Raw genomic sequence first — 19,204 nt, 5'->3', positions numbered from 1 at the left:
CAGCCGGCCGGGCACAGTGGCTCACGCTTGTAATCCCAGCACTTTGGGAGGCCGAGGCGGGCGGATCACGAGGTCAGGAGATCGAGACCACGGTGAAACCCCGTCTCTACTAAAAATACAAAAAATTAGCCGGGCGTGGTGGCGGGCGCCTGTAGTCCCAGCTACTCAGAGAGGCTGAGGCAGGAGAATGGCGTGAACCCGGGAGGCAGAGCTTGCAGTGAGCCGAGATTGAGCCACTGCACTCCAGCCTGGGCGACAGAGCGAGACTCCATCTCAAAAAAAAAAAAAAAAAAAAAAAGAATTCAGCAAAGTTTCTGGATACAAGATTAATGTACACAAATCAGTAGCTTTTCTATATACCAACAGTGACCAAGCAGAGAATCAAATCAAGAACTCAACCCCTTTTAAAATAGCTGCAAAAAAAAAAAAAAAAAAAACTTAGGAATATACCTAACCAGGGAGTCAAAAGACCTCTATGAGGAAAACTACAAAACATTGCTGAAAGAAATCATAGACAACCTGAACGAATGAAAATACATCCCATGCTTCATGGATGGGTAGAATCAATATTGTGAAAATGATCATACTGCCAAAAGCAATCACAAATTCAATGCAATCGCCATCAAAATACCACCATCTTCTTCACAGAATTAGAAAAAACAACTCTAAAATTCATATGGAACCAAAAAGGAGCCCACAAAGCCAAAGCAAGACTAAGCAAAAAGAACAAATCTGGAGGCATCACACGACATGATTTCAAACTATACTATAAGGCCATAGTCACCAAAAGAGTGTGGTACTGGTACAAAAATAGACATAGACCAATGAAACAGAATAGAGAACCCAGAAGTAAACCCAAATACTTACAGCCAACTGATCTTTGACAAAGCAAACAAACCATAAAGTGGGGAAAGGACACCCTATTCAACAAATGGTGCTGGGATAATTGGCAAGCCACATGTACGAGAATGAAACTGGATCCTCATCTCTCACCTTATACAAAAATCAACTCAAGATGGATCAAGGACTTAAATCTAAGGCCTGAAACTATAAAAATTCTGGAAGATAACATCAGAAAAACCCTTCTAAACATTGGCTTAGGCAAGGCTTTCATGACCAAGAACCCAAAAGCAAATGCAAGAAAAACAAAGATAAATAGCTGGGCCTTAATTAAACCTAAGAGCTTTTGCATGGCAAAAGGAACAGTCAGCGGAGTAAACAGACAACCCACAGAGTGGGAGAAAATCTTCACAATCTATACATCTGACAAAAGACTAATATCCAGAATCTACAATGAACTTAAACAAATCAGTAAGAAAAAAACAAACAATCCCATCAAAAAGTGGGCTAAGGACATGAATAGACAGTTCTTAAAAGAAGATGTACAAACGGCCAATGAACATATGAAAAAATTGCTCAACGTCACCAATGATCAGGGAAATGCAAATCAAAACCACAATGTGATACCACCTCACTCCTGTAAGAATGGCCACAATCAAAAAATCAAAAAACAGTAGATGCTGGCATGGATGCAGTGAATAGGGAACACTTCTACACTGCTGATGGGAATGTAAACTAGTACAGCTGCTATGGAAAACAGTGTGGAGATTCCTTAAAGAACTAAAAATAGAACCACCATTTGATCCAGCAATCCCACTACCAGGTATCTATCCAGAGGAAAAGAAGTCATTATTCGAAAAAGATACCTGCACATGCATGTTTATAGCAGTACAATTCACAATTGCAAAATTGTGGAACCAACCCAAATGCCCACCAATTAATGAGTGGATAAAGAAACTGTGGTATATATGTATGTATGTGTGTGTGTGTATATATATATATCTATATATATATTTTATATATATAGATATAAATATATTTTATATCTATCTATATTTTATATAGATATATATATATCTATATAAAATATAGATAGATATATATATACACACATATATAGATATATATATTTTATATCTATATATTTTATATATATATTTTTTATATATATTTTATATATAGATATATATATTTTATATCTATATATTTCATATATAGATTATATATATTTATATCTATATATGAAATATATAGATATAAAATATATATAATCTATATATATAAAATATATAGAGATATATATGATGGAATACTATGCAGCCATAAAAAGGAATGAATTAACAGCATTTGCAGTGACCTGGATGAGATTGGAGACTATTTTTTTTTTGAGATGGAGTCTCGTTCTGTCACCCAGGCTGGAGTGCAGTGGTGTGATCTCAGCTCATTACAACCTCTGCCTCGTGGGTTCAAGCAATTCTCCTGCCTCAGCCCCTGCTAGTAGCTGGGATTACAGGCATGCACTACCATGCCTGGCTAATTTTTGTATTTTTTTTTTTAGCGGAGGCAGGGTTTTGCCATGTTGGCCAGGTTGGTCTCAAACTCCTGACCTCAGGTGATCCATCCATCTCAGCCTCCCAAAGTGCTGGGATTACAGGCGTGAGCCACCGTGCCCGGCTTGGAGACTATCATCCTAGGTGAAGTAACTCAGGAAAGGAAAACCAAACATTGTATGTTCTCACTGATATGTGGGAGCTAAACTATGAGGATGCAAAGGTGTAAGAATGATGCAATGGACTTTGGGGACTTGGAGGGAAGAGTGGGAGGGGTGCGAGGGATAGAAGACTACAAATATGGTGCAGCGTATACTGCTCAGCTGATGTGTGCACCAAAATCTCACAAATCACCACTAAAGAACTTACCCATGTAACCAGATGCCACCTGCACCCCAATAACTTACGGAAAAATAAAAATAAATTAATCAAACAAACAAACAGGCCATGCTCTAGGGGTATCACTTCAAAACATGACAGACATCAAAGGGCCATTGCTAGTAGCCACAGCTCATCCTAGTTGCCTCAAAGCAATTGCAGGTGACTGCATTAGTCCATGCTTCTGGAGATTTTGTACTTGGATCAACTTTAACTCTATTCCTGTTTAGAGAAAAAAAAGTGCAGCTTGCTGCACTCATTTAATTTTACATAAACACATTCTTTGAGGTTGAAGCAAACATAATTGATTTTCAATGTGAAAATAAAATATATAAACTGTTCTTGCAGTTATTTTTAAACAGAACCAATATCAGAATCATCTATTTTAAAAATATATGATTTATCAAATGAATCTTCGGCCAACAATTGTTCAATAACAATGTTAACAGAACATGTGGGAAAGCTACGTTTTCCAGGATTTGACATTTTCAGTGATCAACAATTTCTGTATTTTGTAAATGGAAATACCACTACTAAAACCAGAATGCTATAATTACAAGAATGTCTTTTGTTTCCCAAAGTCAATATATTAGAGTGATGTGAAAATACTAATAAAAGCAAGATATTTAATGGCAAGTTTACTTGGGATAAACGCTGCAGCCACATGTGTGGCTGGTGAGTATTCTTGGGGCAAACGGGAATTAAATATGATAGTATTGCAAGCAGCACAATTCTACTGCTAATTAAAAACATTCAATAGTTGTCTGCCATTCCATTAACTTATTGTAAAACATCATTACTTTTTCTTATGTCATCCTCTGCAAGGGTAACACTCTTAATCTAACAACTCTGTAACTCCTACTCAATGAAGGGGAATCCTAGGATTTTGTTTCCAGGGTTCTCTTCCAGAAAAGACATCTTGGATGGGGATGATACTTGATGGTGCCTCCTGCAGCTTTAGATGAGAGATTTCCTAAAGGGGAAACTGATAATTGAAAGTTCCTACACTTCTGCTTGGCCATATGGTCAATAACAATCAGAATCATTCCAATTAATCAACAATAGCTTCTGGCCAGTACATAGGCCTCTGAAAGCCAGCCAACCACTGATTTCCCCATGCTTCTGAAAGTCAGACAGTCAGTAACAGCCACACTCCAGTGACCCTGCTTTCACTAAAGGTCAGCTAACCACTAACAAATCTCACTTCTGAAGGCCGCCAATCACCGAGATCCACACTTCCACAAACGTTCTCTGTTCAGAGAAACTGACCCACAAGTGCAACTGTCCCTTAATTGAACAATAAATTCAGCCTTTTCTTTGATATTAAGTGGTGGCCCCTTGTTTTTTCTTTTTTTCTTCTGAGATGGAATCTTGCTCTGTCACCAGGCTGGAGTGCAGTGATGTGATCTCAGCTGACTGCAACCTCCACATCCCAGGTTCAAGCAACTGTCTTGTTTCAGCCACCCAAGTAGCTGGGACTACAGGTGTGCTTGACCACAACCAGCTAATTTTTGTATTTTTAGTAGAGATGGGGTTTTGCCATGTTGGCCAGGCTGGCCTTGAACTCCTGACCTCAAGTGATCCACCTGCCTTGGCCTCCCAAAGTGCTGGGATTACAGGGGTGACCCACTGCACCCAGCCTAAGTGATAGCCCCTTCTACTAGTGATATCTTTTTATTACTCTATGAAGGCATCTGTGGTTTTTTTCGGCTTTCTGGACTTTCTCTTCTTAACATCTCCTCTCCCTGACTGTCTCTTCCTCCTTCAGTGATGTGCTACATATACTTTTCATATTGCCTCTGTTTCTCTTTTCTGGTTCTATTTTTCTGGATATCTCCTATCTCGTATCGTAGATTACATTCAAGTATTTTCCAACTCTTGATAATGTTTCCTTATCTCTCCCTAATCTTTCTTTATTTGTTAAATAAAAGTATCTTTCCACTGAACCCTGGTAGAGTCTCTTGGATTCCTAAAAACCCTTTGGGCATCCACACTGGATTCAGACTATGGGACCCCACCCCAACCCATGCCCACCTCACAGAACTGAAAGCCTGTAAGGAGTCACCCAGGACACTGGTCTCTGCTCTTTCTTTTTTCTTGGGTCTTATCAAACACCCGTGTCACATGCACTTCTATGTTTCTGGCTCCTTAAAACAGCAATAACAGCACCTTCCCTATCTAAGTCTTGAGGTTTTTGTGGGTAAAATTATAACACTTCTCAGAGTACTCTGAAAAAACACTGCATGATCCAACGACATAATGGAGAGTACTGGTCAAAAATACCATTTAGTCTCATAAATAGTTGACCTAAGTTCTGCCAGTTAGATGGTAGAATACCGTTACACTGAAGGCTTTGTCAAGTTTGTGAAAAAATCATAAAAAAGTATCTACCAGCAGAGGAATGATACTCTTTTTTATTTCCATAGAGGGAGCAAGAATAGAAATTTTTTTTATTATACTTTAAGTTTTAGGGTACATGTGCACAACGTGCAGGTTTGTTACATATGGGTACATGCGCTGTGTTGGTGTGCTGCACCCATTAACTCATCATTTACATTAGGTATATCTCCTAATGCTATCCCTCCCCTCTCCCCCACCCCACAACAGGCCCTGGTGTGTGATGTTCCCCTTCCTGTGTCCAAGTGTTCTCATTGTTCAATTCCCACCTATGAGTGAGAACATGTAGTGTTTGGTTTTTTTGTCCTTGTGATAGTTTGCTGAGAAAGATGGTTTCCAGCTTCATCCATGTCCCTACAAAGGACATGAACTCATCATTTTTTATGGCTGCATAGTATTCCATGGTGTATATGTGCCACATTTTCTTAATCCAGTCTATCATTGTTGGACATTTGGGTTGGTTCCAAGTCTTTGCTATTGTGAATAGTGCCACAGTAAACATACGTGTGCATGTGTCTTTATAGCAGCATGACTTATAATCCTTTGGGTATATACCTAGTGATGGGATGGCTGGGTCAAATGGTATTTCTAGTTCTAGATCCCTGAGGAATCACCACACTGACTTCCACAATGGTGGAACTAGTTTACAGTCCCACCAACAGTGTAAAAGTGTTCCTGAGAATAGAAATTTTATATGAATTCAAATAATAGTATTGATAGCTAGAAAAAATAAAGGCAAAAGAGCATTGCTTCTTCCTACCATATTTCTGACCTTTATTTCTTCACCTATAAAATAGGATTACTCAGTTTGCCTGCCCCTATCTTAAGGTTTTGTGAGGGTATCAGGAGATCTTATTTGGTAAAATATTTTGATACTGTAGTATTGAAAGGCATGAGAATATAAAGGAGGAAACACATTGCCTTGCCTTGGCATATTTTGACTACCACTAGACTGTCTGAACACATATGTTCAAACATAAATCCCATTCTGTTAAACATGGACTTCCGTATAAAGATTCCTCCCTGCATTTCCCAAAAGATCCATGTACAGAAAATGTGAAAAACCTCAGGATTAATTGGATCCTTTCACTGTGAGCTATACACAGAGGAAAGTCAATCAGGAAACACGAGCTCCAAATTCGATCTCCTGACACTCTGCAGCCCAGGGCCAGAAACCCCCTTCCTTACCTGACCCACGTCTCGCTAGGGAGCTAGAGGCTTCCTGGGGCTCTTCTCCATCACACATTTCCGAACAGTCATCACTGCCCTCTGCAGAAAGAAAAGAAATCCCTCAAGAAATTATGAAGAGAAAACTTAGTGAAGATGTGGGAAGCTGAAGTATTTCCTAGGTGGGGCTGTCCATCACCCAGGTCCTCCTGGCCTGTAGGTAGCTTCTGTAGGTGGGTTCACCTGGCCTGTAGGTGGACACGCTCCCGTTGCTGTCACCAAGGCTGAGAACCATCCATCAGCTCACTTCCTGCCTGGACTCCTAATTCTCTCTCCTTCTCCCCCTCCCCGTTTCCTCTGCACATTTCCTCTGCCTCTGCCCTGCTTTCCTGCTGCCAGTGGCTCCGGGTGCTTCTCTTTGTTTCCATGTGTTTCTGCTCCATTCTCTGCTTCTCTCCTTTTCTCTTGCACCCCTGACTCTGCTCTTTACTGGCTTTCCCCATCTCATTTATTTCCTTGTCACCCCCTTTCTCATACTGGGCATCAGGAAAGGCATCCCTGGGATGGTGGAAATGAACCAGATAAGGAAGGGGATCAGGAGCAGAGTGGGCCAAGGCAACAACACATAGTACAGGGGAAGTGTGGCTCAAGGGCCCACACATAAAAGAAAGATCAGATCGTTGCAGCTCCTGAAACAATTGATGCCATTAGTAGAGACGAGACAGATGATATGGGCTGGGGCCCCATGAAGGGTGGAAGCCACTGAAATCCACGGGAAGGATAACTCATCTAATCCTGTGCAACAAAGATCACCACGTCTAAGGGGAAAAGAAAATGATCTGATTGATATCTTTCAAATAACAATTGTGCTAAAGCAGAGAAAAAGAGTCTGATGAGTACAAGAGCAAACAGGACATTCATCCTTTTACTGAGACAGCAAACCCTGGAGAAGGGGGAGTTTCTAGGTTCGGAGGAGGTGTTGGTTTCCCTTTTGGATGTGTTTAGTTCCTGAAAGACATTGCAATGGGCAGGGTCCTGGGATAAATATCTTCAGGCACATGGATGGAAGAGCTTGGAAAGCAGGTCTGCATTGCAGACATGTACATGAGAATCATTCCACTACCTGAGCAGATGAGACTGGGGAAAGAGCACTCTTACTCTCTGAGTATGCTTCCAAGCCACTCTCTACCTAGGGGGACCTGGATCGGAAAACTCACTATTGAGAGGCACCCTTTGCTGGGAGCTGCTTCTATCTAGTGACTCTGACTCCAGCTCCATAGGCCCTCGACCTGCTCCTTTCCTTGGACAACAGTTTTCACTCTTTATGGGTTCTTTAATTATTTTGATCTGTCTCTTTTTCTGCATAATTTCTTCTGTGCTTCCTTCCCATATTGTTGTTATTATTGTATTTGCTACCATTTGTACAATTTTCTCTAATTTTTCTCCTTGAGGTTATCACCTTTCTATGTGTCTTCTACTTTCTTCTTTTCTGTTTCCTTGGGTTTTATCTTATGCTCCTAGATGCTGGTAAAATGTCCCTTATATTTTTTCCTCATTCTCAAAGTTATCTTCTTCCAGGTTGGAAAAGATCTTCTGTTCACTCAGGGGCTATAGCACCACAGGTCCTTCCCTTGTCAGCGCCATCCCAAGTGTCTCCCGCATGACTTTCCTCAATTGCAAAGGATCTTTCACAAAACATGTCTGTGCTCCAGATCCTTCTGGAAGTAAGCTGAAAACATTCTCCCCTGCATCAGTTGCCATAATCTGCTGTTATTTAGGTTTAATGTGTGTTTAATAACATCACCCAGGTAGTTCTTCTCTGGTGCCCCAGCCTACCTCTGGTATATTTGTTCTCCCTACGTTCCCCATGCAGAAATATGGTCCCCACTCAGGGGCTCAGATCACCTTGATCCTTTGTCTCTCACAGTTTTCAAAAAGGCACAACAGAAAATTGACATAATTCCATCTGTATGTATGCGAATGTGAAGAAGGGAAGGGTAGGATGGGAGAAAGGGAAACTTTTTTTCCATGCCAACTAGAAAACAAAGATGTACTGAAATATTTAAAAACTTAAATCAATTACCTTCTCCTTCACCTGGTAGTAGACAGAGCCCCTTCTCTGGTTCTCCTTCATTAGTGACTTGGGGAGTTTTTAGATCAAAGGTCTCTGCAGATAAACAAGAAATTGACAGACCACAGAGGGTGACTTGGACACAGACCTCAGTGCGTTCACGCCATCCAAGATGGGCAAACGCTGAGAGCCACCCCTGTCTTGTTCCGCCTTTTCTCCATTTTGTTGTAGCTCCTCTTTCTCCTTCTCTCTAATTCTCAGTGTCCTCCTCACAGTTCTGCCTCCACGTAGTTCCCTCCTAGCTGAGCAGCACTTGGATTGTCTGGTCTTCTCTCCAACTGGCTTCTCTTGTCTCCTGTTTCTATGTTTTTTTTCTTTTTCAGTGATACCGTATCCCTTTTCTATTATTTCTTTAGCTCTTATTCTAGATCCCTCTCCTATTCCAAAGGGCAGGCTCTATTTCCATGCTGTGTTTCCATGATTTCCCTTCCCTCCCATTAGCATTTTTTTTTCCTTAAAGCGTTACATTGATCCCTGGTCCACTCCTCTGGGAACCTGCAGAACTCCTTGGGCTTCTTTCTATTCTGACCCTGTGACCTGGCCCTGAACCCCCAGCTGGCCTTGCACAACCATCACCCAGTGACACATCCGGGACACTGGTGCCCACTCTTCCTTTTCTACTTTGCCTTTGCGATAATATCCTGCTTGCATTTCTGTGCTTTATTTCTCAGTCTGTAAGATAGACATTTAGCTGTTTGCATACCGATGTTAAAGATTTCGTGAGGGTAAAAGGAGCTCTTGTGCAATCCAGTCATCTGATAGAGACTGTCAGAAACTTTGCCCACCTGCTCTCCCACCCCATGTTGGCACTCTCATTTTCACCCTTGACACATGTCTCTGCTTCTTCTGTTTCTACCTCTACTTCTTGCCACTGGACTCTCTTGGTACTTCTCCTTGTGTTGGTTTCTTTTTCCGGGACTGTTCCTGCCTTCCTCGTCTCCCTCTTTCTTCCCTGGTGCTGTGCTGTGTGTCTTTGCCACATCTATCATCTCGTTGCTTTCTAGAACTAGGGATCAAAAAAGGCATCTCTGAGAGCGTATGTAATTTCCATATGATTTCACTAGATTAGTGAGCATGATGGAGATTTTAGTGAAACAAGATGACTTTTCCAAGCACAGGGCTAAGCCTTTAGGAAGGCTCAGATGAGAAAGAGTCATCAGAAAATGACAATGACTAGAAAATTTGTATATAAACCTTGAAGTAATTGCAGGAGAGGCAGACATGAAGCTGGAGCCCTGGGGGAAAAATAGATTTAATCCTTATGATCCCAAGTAGTTATTGATTTAAAGTAGAAACATAAGATAAGCCAACTTCCATTTTTGAAAGAGTTGCTTGAGTTGGAAAGAATGGATGTGAGAGGTACAAGACCAGAGGAAATATGTGAGTCTAGAGGCTGTTGCTCCAGTCCAAGAGAGAGATCTTACCAGAGTTTTTGTGTTGGGGTGGAAGGAAATGGACAGGTGAGATATGTAGAACTCACTAAAAGTCTACTGGATGGTTGAAGGGGTGTTTAAGTTGAGGGAGGTGGGGAGAGTCATGAGTGGCTCCTAGGTTTCTGCTTGAAGAATGGAGTAATAGTGTTTCATCCTGAGATAGGGAACACTGGGAGAGGAGTCAGATCTGTGTCAGGAAAGATGGTATGTACTCTTGGAGGTGTCTTGTATTGAGGTTCCTGAAAAACATCCAAATGGAGAGGTCTTTCAAATATCTTCATGAACGTATTCAGGTACTCAGATGAATGAACTTAGAAGATAAATCTGGACATATGTGTTTTGAAATCATTAAGTTATAGATGGGAGAGACATGAAAGCCTCAGGGGGAGGTCGACTGCCTCTGAGGACATTACAGGTGCCATTTTGATAGCTTGGGGATACCATAATGTGAAAACTCGCTGCTAACATGTCTCATTCTTGGGCCAGAAGTTATTTCTGTCTAGTGAATCTTCCCTCCATCCCTACAATGTTCCATATTGTTCCCCATCTCTTGCAAGCAGTTTTCACTCTCTGCTAACTTTTCACTTATTCTCCTTTCTCTTTTTCTCTGTGTATAACTTTTGTGCCTCTCCTCCACTGTCTCTGTCTCGGAGCAATTTTCTTCTCTCTGTTCCTCTCATAATATTTTCTCCACCTTTTAAGTCCTGTGCCTTATTTAATAATCAAGCTTATCTCCTTTCTTCCATGGTGCTCATTTCCATGCGTCTATCTGTTCTCTCTAATTAGCTTTCTGTTCCTAATTTTTCAATCCAAAATTTAAATCTAAAAATTTAAATTTCAGTCTTTCTGTATATTCTGTCTTATTTTTCTCCTATACCATCAAAGGTGTCATCTTTTGCCATTAACAAAGGGCAGGGACCCTTCCCTTTGTGAAGTTCATTTCAACAGTCTTTCACTGAGTTTTCTATATTGCAATATACTCACTATATCCATGCTCTTGGCATAACCTCGAGAAAACAAGTTGAAAATTATCTCCCCTTCCTTATAACCCAATGTGGTATTATTACCCAAATATTACCCAACATGGTAATATTTGGATCCCACAACTATTTAGGTAAAACTGGCAATCACTCAGCTCTCTCTTTATTTAGTGCCTCAAATTATATTTTCCTTTCTCTCTCTCTTTCCCTACGTCCTATATGCAGGAAAGCCCCAACCAGTCTGAGCTCATCCTTCTTTTGCTACTTGTGTCTCTTAAGGAAAGTAGGAAGAAGCTGGGCATAGACTGTCTGTGTCTGTATGTGGGGAGGGATGCATGGATGGATGGATGGCTGGATGGATGACTGGATGGATGGATGGATGGATGAATACACAGATGGATGGATGGATAGATGGATGGATGGATGGATGGATAGACACATGAATGAACACATGAATAGATGGGGGAATGGGAAGGGAGATGAAAGAGTAGGTGTTTTTGTATGTAGACAGAAAAATAAAGCTTTAATTTAAATCCTAATTACCTTCTGTATCATAAGGCAGTAACTTGGGCATTCCTTCTGATTCTCCTTCATCTATTTGTATAGCAAGTTCACAGGACACTGCAGAGTGAAAGAGGAACATGACAGACAATTGACAGCGACCTGGACACCTACCTGGATCCATGCTGAGCTCTAAAGTTCAGGTGTAGAACTGCTCCCTGGGAATAAAGGTATCTTTGCACCAAATAAGAGTGGCTCCACTTCTTCTAGCATCTTGTCAGGCCCCTTTCCCCTCTCTCCCTCTCTCTCCTTTTCTTTTTTCTCCCTCTAACCCTGTCTTTACACATTGCTGCATCTGCACCATAAACCACCTCCAAGATCTCTTTGACTTGACTTCCTCTCCCTGACTTCTACCATCTCTTTGCATTTCTGTCTCTTTCTTCCTTCATGATATTTGTTACCTCTTTGCCCCATTATATCCCTGTTCATTCTTCTAACTTTGTCACTTCCACTTTGCCTCTTCTATATACAGTATTTCATTATTCCTAAATAATCCCTGGCAAGTAAGTTTAAAATTCTCTCTTTTCTCAAACCCCATCCTGGTAGGATTTAGATTCCATATTCATGTGGATAAAATTGGGCCCACTTAGGCAACACCATTTTATGCCTCCAATCAGAGTAATTTTTATTACTCTATACACTTATGCTCTCTGCCCAGGAGCCCCTCCACTAAAGGGCTTAGTCCTCCTTTACCTCTTGCCTCCCACACACCTGGGGAAAACAACCACAGGCTGAACAAAAGTGTGTTACAGGGGTGGTGGTGGAGAGAAGGAAGTGTTGTTTGCATGGAGATAGGCCAACTAATTTAATGAGATAATTGGTCATTTAAATCATAATTACCTCCCACATCTGGTAGTAGGCTGGGTGCATCTTCCACATCTCCTCCATCAGCCTTTGGGAGAGCTAATTGCTCACAAGACTCTGAAGAGAAACCTGGAAATAAACAAGTCACAGTGATGAGAGCACAGACCTCAGGACATTCCTGCTGAATCCTGGTGTTCAGCACTCAGGTGAGCTTCTCCTTGCAAAAAAAACACCATTGCTCCACGGACCTCGCCTGAGCCCCGCCACAGCCTTGCTCTGCCTGTTTTCCTTCTGGTCATCTCTCTGCTACCTCCTTTCTCCTCATTTTTTGGTTACCACATGCTCTTGCTTCTACGCCATGAAGCACTGTCCATCTCCTTCACTCCCTGGGATTCCCTCTCTTTTTCTTTTCTGTTGCTCTTCAATGACCTCCATCACATTTTCCTACTTTTCATTTTCATTTCCTACTTGTCTCCATTTCTCTTCTTCAGGATTTCTTGCATCCCGCATGGCAGATTCCCATCTTACCGTTTCTCTCTGCTTTTCCCTGCTCTGGCCACGGAAATGCTTTTGTTGAATAAGAGTCTCCTTGCACCAGGCCCTGGCCCACTGCCCTAAGAACCTGCAGGCCTCCTTGGGTCTCCTGTGTGAACTCCAACCCATGACCCTGGCTACCCTGATCTCTGCCAAACTCACACAACCATCACCACAGTGACTCAGTAGGGATGTGGGTCATGTTCTTGCTTGACTAATTTGACTTGGTAAAAGACCTTACACCTTTCTATGCTTCTACTTCTACTTTATTTAGCTATAAAATAGAAATAAACCATCTAAATTCATAAGCTGTGGAGATAAAATGGCATGTTGTTTGCCAAAATTCTTTGAACAATAACTATGTAAGATAGTAACACAATGGAAAATATTTGACAAAAATTATCATTTAGTTTTTCGAGTAGTTAGTCTGCTGGAACATGTTTCTTTTGAAGGCCTTCTATAGTAAGGGACAAAATAATAATAGTAACAAACAATAATAGTTTTTATTCTCTAGAGAAAATAAATGGTGGGTAGGTATAATCAAGTTTTTATTATTAGTAGACATGAAAGACATCATCCTTCTCTAGCATATTTCTACTATAACATACACTTAGGAACATTTAGCAGAATTACAGGATCCAAGGACAAAATGGATCTTTTGCCTGTGGCATGTACTCAGAATAAAACGCATTAGGAAACACCAGCTCTGAATTCCACCTCCTGACACCCTGCAGGTCAGGGAGGGCAAGTCACTCCTTCCTTACCTGGCTCACACCTTGGCGAGGAGCTCAAGGATTCCTGAGGCACTTTTACACCACCCATTTCATGACAGGTATTGCTGTTCTCTGCAGAAAGGAATGAAATCCCTCAGATGTCTTGATTTATGGTCAAGAAGGCATCAAAACAAGAAAATAAATAATGAGAAAACTAAGAAAACCCCTCTCCCCAAACAACCTGACCTGAGGATTAAGTCCTTCAGTAACCTTCACCAGAGGCTGAGAATAATTCATCCATTGTGGAGGAATCTTCCTTTCCTTATACCTTGTTCTCTTTCCCATTTTCTCACTCATGTCTTTCCATCTGTTTCTGTACATTTCCTCAACCTCTGCCTCTGTTTCTTTCTGCAGATGTTTCTTGGAGCCTCTCTTTCCTAGATGCATTTCTCTCTTCTCTGCTCCTGCAAATTTTTCTCTTGCTTTCTCTGATACTGCTCTTTCTCTCCCATCCTTGGTCTCCCAATTGTGCCTTTCTAGCTTTCTCTAAAGAAAGACCTCCCTTTGATCGTATATTCTAAGTAGGATTTAGCTGGATTGGAGAAGGGTAAATGGAGGATAGTGGGACAGGAAAACAATTCTAAATAAGGCAGCATAGAGAAAACACAGGGAAAGGCTCAGTTTGAAAGAGAGATTTAACAATTGAAATTATTGGGGGAAATTTTATTCTACCTTGAAGTAATATTTCAGGAGGCAGGTGATTAAGCTGGAGAAGTAAGCAGGTGGCTCATTGTGGATGCCTTTGGATGCTACTTAAAAGCCCATTTATTTAATCCTTAGTGTATTAAGGAGGTAAGTAGGAAAATGATACAATCTGATGTGCATTTTAAAATATCCCATCTAGTTGAAGTGCAAATAACACATTTGATGGAAGCAAGATTAGAGGGAGGAGATGAGCAAAGGATGTTGCCCTAAGAATCATGAGAGTGATGGAGATCTGGACCAGAGACCTGGTCTTGGTGATGCAAAGATGGACAGGCCAGGGGCAACCTGAAGATGAAATGATTACGTTGGCTGCATAACTGGCATGTATTTGAGGGCAAGGGAGGAGTCATCCATGATGACTTGACTAGGTTTCCAACTTGAAAAACCATGGGATAATAGTGATCCATTTCTGAGAGAAAGAGTCCTGCAGAGGAGTTAGATCTAACTCGAGCAATGAAGATGTTGCTTTCAGTTCTCAAAGTACCAAGTTTAAGGTTCTTGAAAAAATTCAAGTGTAGATGTCTATCTGACCCTTGAGTAAAGGTCCTTGGGTCCATGAATAAATGTACTCTAAAGATAAGTTAGAGTGGAGATTTGTGCTTGGGAATCATTGGACTATTCTGGGAGAGACCTATTGAAATCTGAGTATGATGCAAGTGCCACTTTGATGTGGGAACAGTTCATTCTGAAAACTTATGGTTAATGGAGCCAACCCTTGTAAACTTACTGATACCCAGTGCTCTTACCTCAAACCTACACTGTCCCCATCTGTTTCTCTCTCCCTTTTATCCACTTTTCACTCTCAAGTGATTTTACACCCTTTTTCTCTTAGCTCTTTATCTACATAGTTGCCTCTGTACCTCTCCACTTTCCCCATTTCTTGGTATTTATTTTCCTCTCATCTTTCTTTTTCCATATACTTCTCTCTCCATTTTTATCTCTGATCCTTGGCAGATGTTTCGGTTTACCTTTTCTCTGCTGTGTCTTATACTTCCTCTCTTTCCATTTCTGTTTCTCCCATTTCACTTTGATCTTCTAACTGCCAACACTATATCAGTTTTGTCTCCCTGCGCAATTCTATCTTTCACGCTCCTCTCTCTCTCCATATCCAAAACCCCCCTCTTGGACTGTGACCACAGTACTAGGGATCCCTAACTGGTCAACTCCGTAAGGAACATCTCTCACCTGAATCTGATATGGCTTAGGTTATTTCTGAGTTTCTCTTAATAGTTCTATGAAATTAATTAAAAATAATCCCCTTATCTCAACCTCAGAGGGTAGAATTTTTATGTTCCTTTAGAAGATGGAATCCATTCATGTAATTTGTCCTGTATTATTCTCTGTCTACCTTTCCCATTTTCTCTTTTTATATTCTCCACCAATGGAGACTCCATTTATTCAAGAGATTGGATCTCCTTTTTCATTGGTTCTCTCACACCTGTTGGCAGATAAGGGCAGGTACATGGCTGTGTGAGGGGAGGAGGACTGGAAGATAACAGAGGGCTAAGATAGGAGAGAAAATACAAGATTTGCCTCTATGAAGACAAGGAAGCAAAACTTTAATAAGGGCATTGATCAGCTAAATGATAGTTACCTTGTTTACCATATGGTAGTAATCTGGGTCTATCTTCTAACTCGCTTACATTATTCATTTGGAGAGGTGAGTGTTCATGGTATACTGAGGAAAACAATGTGAAAATCACCAAACTCAGACAGTGACCAGAGGAGAGACCTCAGTGTGCTCAAGATGAACTTGATGTCCAAGCCCCAGGATCTCCCGCCCCCGAGGTCCAACAGAGCCTTGTTCCCCTTTTTTTCATTGAGATGCACATATCTTAAGTGTAAATCATTGTGAAACCAACATCCCAGTCAAGATTCAGAACACTTCCACCATCCCAGAAAATTGCTTTGTGCTTCAGACACCACTGTTCTGGTTCCTATCACCAGCAATGGCTCCTTCCTTTCTGGCACTGTACTTGTCTGTATTGTCTGTACTTGTACTTATATAAATAAGATCATGCAGTATGTACTCTTACAACTTGCTTATTTTGCTCAACATAATGTTTTTGAGATTTATCCATGTTGCTCTATGTGATAACAGTTCATTCTTTTTGTTGCTGAATAGTATTATACTCTATAAATTAGTCATAGTTTATCTACCCTCCTGTTGATGAGCATTTGGGCTGGTTCCAGATTTTAGTTATTATGAATAAGGCTGCCATAAACATCCTTATACAAATCTTTGGATGAATGTATTTTCATTTCTCTCATGTAAATACCTAGGAGTGAAACTGCCAAGATCATAGGTTAGATTTAACTTTATAGGAAATTGCCAGGCACTTTCCCAAAGTGGTCGTTATCATTTTACATTCCTACCAGCAAGGGATGGGAGGTCCAATTGTTCCATATTCTCATCAGCACTTGGTATTGTCAGTCTTTTTAAATTTAGCAATTCTAGTGAGTGAATGATATCTCACTATGACTTTAATTTGCATTTCCCTCATGATTAATAATGTCATACACTTTATATTCTTGCTGGACATTTTATATCTCCGGTCCTGAAATGTCTGTTCAAATCGTTTGTCCATTTTTTGAATTGGTGATGTGTCCTTTTATTATTCATTTATAGGAGTTCTTCGTATTTTGTGAGTACAATCCTTTGTTAGATATGTGTATTGCAAATATTTTCTCCCAGTCTATGGCTTGTTTTTTCCATTTCTTAATGGTGACTTTGGATGCATAGTTTTTAATTTGGTGACATCTAATTTACCAAGTTTTTCTTTTATGATCCATGTTTCTTTGTGTTCTGTATAGCAAATTACTGCCTACTCACAGTTTGCAAACACACTGTCTTATGTTTTCTTTTGGCAGCTTCATACTTGTAGTCTTAAATTCTAGATTTGTGATCCAACTTGAATTATTTTTTGTGGATGTTGTGTAGTTATAAGTAGAGGTTTATTTTTTCTTTTTTCAATCTTTTTACAATTCATTCTACTTCTGCCAATTGTTCACATTTCTACTCATAGTCTGAGGCAGTGGGCAGTGGTGAGCCTCAGGTGCCTGTCACCCAAACACAGGAAGTGCCAGATACTAACATATGAGATGTGGATGCTGGGGCCAGGAGGATCCCCACAGTCCACAAACAGAATCAGAGCCCGTGAGATGTGGGCAGTAGAAGTAACATCATTCCCTTCATTGCCACAGCCTGGAACACCCTGGTTAAAATACAAATATTGACTCAAAATTTGTGCCTAGGTACAGTTGGCTTGGGATCCGTGGATTCACCCAACCTCAGATTAAAAATATGGGACAAAATTTAAAAATAATAACAGGCCAGGCATGGTGGCTCATGTCTATAATCCCAGCATTTGGGGAAGCCAAGGCAGGCAGATCACCTGAAGTCGGGGGTTCAAGACCAGCCTGGCCAACATGGTGAAACCCCGTCTCTACCAAAAATACAAAAAAATTAGCCAGGTGTGGTGGTGGGTGACTGTAATCCCAGATACTCAGGTGGCTGAGGCAGGAAAATCACTTGAACCAAGGAGGTGGAGGTTGCAGTAGCCAAGATCACACTCCAGCCTGGGTGACAGAGTGAACTCTGTCTCAATAAATAAATAAATAAAATAACAATTAAAAAAATTTAAAATAATCAAATGAAAAATACAATTTAACAACTATTTACATAGCATTTACATTGTATTAGGTATTTTAATCTAGAGATGATTTAAAGTATACTGGTGCATGTGCATAGGTTATTCACAAATACGATGCCATTTTATATAAGGGACTTAAGCCTCCAGGACTGAGGGTGGTGGGTATTCCTGAAACCAATCCCTCGTGGATACCAAAGGAGGCATGTACAGTATTTGATTTCCTCTAGACCTTTCTCTGACTTGGATGTATCATAATATGAAAATGAGATACCTCTTTTTTGAATCAAGGTATAGTATTCACAAATCAACACATCCCATGTTTCATACTGACTTCTTTTACTTTTCCCCTGTTTAAATGCCCTTTATTGCTTCTTTATTTTCCAAAAACTAAACTCCAGATTCCTTAGCACAGGGTGTCAAGCCCTCTAGAATCCACTTCAACTTCTTTCTCCGGAATCAGCTCCGAAACCCTCCCTCCCACACTCTGCAATTCAACCACGTGGTTTGGAAAGGCCCCCACCAACCCCCTTTTCTGTCTTCATAGCTTTCACATGCAGCTCCTCCTCAGTGTACCAGTATGTGCTAGGCTCTCTTCGTGACTTCTCGAGTCTTCATTTGGAGAAACAAGTTGACACAGGACTGCACTGAATGATAAATTTTCTAATACAAAGAAAATTGTTTTATCTTTGAACATATCTGCAAATATCAGAGAAGCCTTCCTCCTTTCCTATGAAAAGGCATCACTCATGTCTTCCTTCAAAAAAATGGAGACTTCAACCCTATGTTTTACAGCATCAAAATCAAGTCCTGGCTGAGCAACCATTTGCAGGATTACTTGGTTAACGTCTGTCACTCCCACTATATGTAAACTCCATAAGGACATGGGACATGTGTGTTTTTTCATCATTATATTCCCCCAGGCTTGGCATGTAATAGTCACTCAGTCAAACATTTGTCAAATATGAATGAAGAGTGAATGAATGAATCAATGAATGAAATGGGCTTGAATCCCCCAAAGCTGTTGAGAGCTATAGTTACCATTTTGGAAGCTTCTATAAATCTCGTTTAAATCAGGATAGGCCATCAGGTTAATCCTGCTGAACACTGCTTCCAGATGTGACCAGCCAAATGTCTTCTCCAGTTCACTGAGTACACAATACATCACTCTTGTCACTGGGACCAGGTTTCTAAAAGCTTCTTGAAAATGCTTAAAAATATTAAATGGAGAATTATGTAGCTAGAGATTTATGGGTTACAAAAGACTCTCAGGTTGTAGATAGAACATCTATTCTCTTGTG

At 40.6% G+C, this 19,204-nt stretch overlaps 1 protein-coding gene across 6 annotated transcripts in view; it reads right to left on the bottom strand.

The window, feature by feature from the left end:
• The window catches only part of LOC129488544 (nuclear body protein SP140), a 71,359-nt gene that overhangs the window by 45,590 nt on the left and 6,565 nt on the right, over positions 1-19,204 (bottom strand). For 2 of the 6 annotated variants that reach the window (XM_055290905.2, XM_063645228.1), the window contains 8 exons: positions 18,945-19,113; positions 15,848-15,931; positions 13,540-13,620; positions 12,278-12,370; positions 11,420-11,497; positions 9,320-9,469; positions 8,416-8,499; positions 6,354-6,434 (listed from right to left, as the gene is read on the bottom strand). In XM_055290905.2, coding sequence (XP_055146880.1) covers positions 6,354-6,434; positions 8,416-8,499; positions 9,320-9,469; positions 11,420-11,497; positions 12,278-12,370; positions 13,540-13,620; positions 15,848-15,931; positions 18,945-19,113 — 820 coding nt within the window. Of the gene's footprint in view, positions 1-6,353; positions 6,435-8,415; positions 8,500-9,319; positions 9,470-11,419; positions 11,498-12,277; positions 12,371-13,539; positions 13,621-15,847; positions 15,932-17,930; positions 18,567-18,944; positions 19,114-19,204 lie in introns of those variants that run through there. The other 4 variants (XM_055290908.2, XM_063645229.1, XM_063645230.1 and 1 more) reach the window with 3 other exon arrangements.

This window comes from Symphalangus syndactylus, chromosome 8 (genome assembly GCF_028878055.3).
Source record: "Symphalangus syndactylus isolate Jambi chromosome 8, NHGRI_mSymSyn1-v2.1_pri, whole genome shotgun sequence".
Classification (NCBI taxonomy): Eukaryota; Metazoa; Chordata; class Mammalia; order Primates; family Hylobatidae; genus Symphalangus; species Symphalangus syndactylus.
This window is presented reverse-complemented; position numbering and strand designations above follow the sequence as displayed.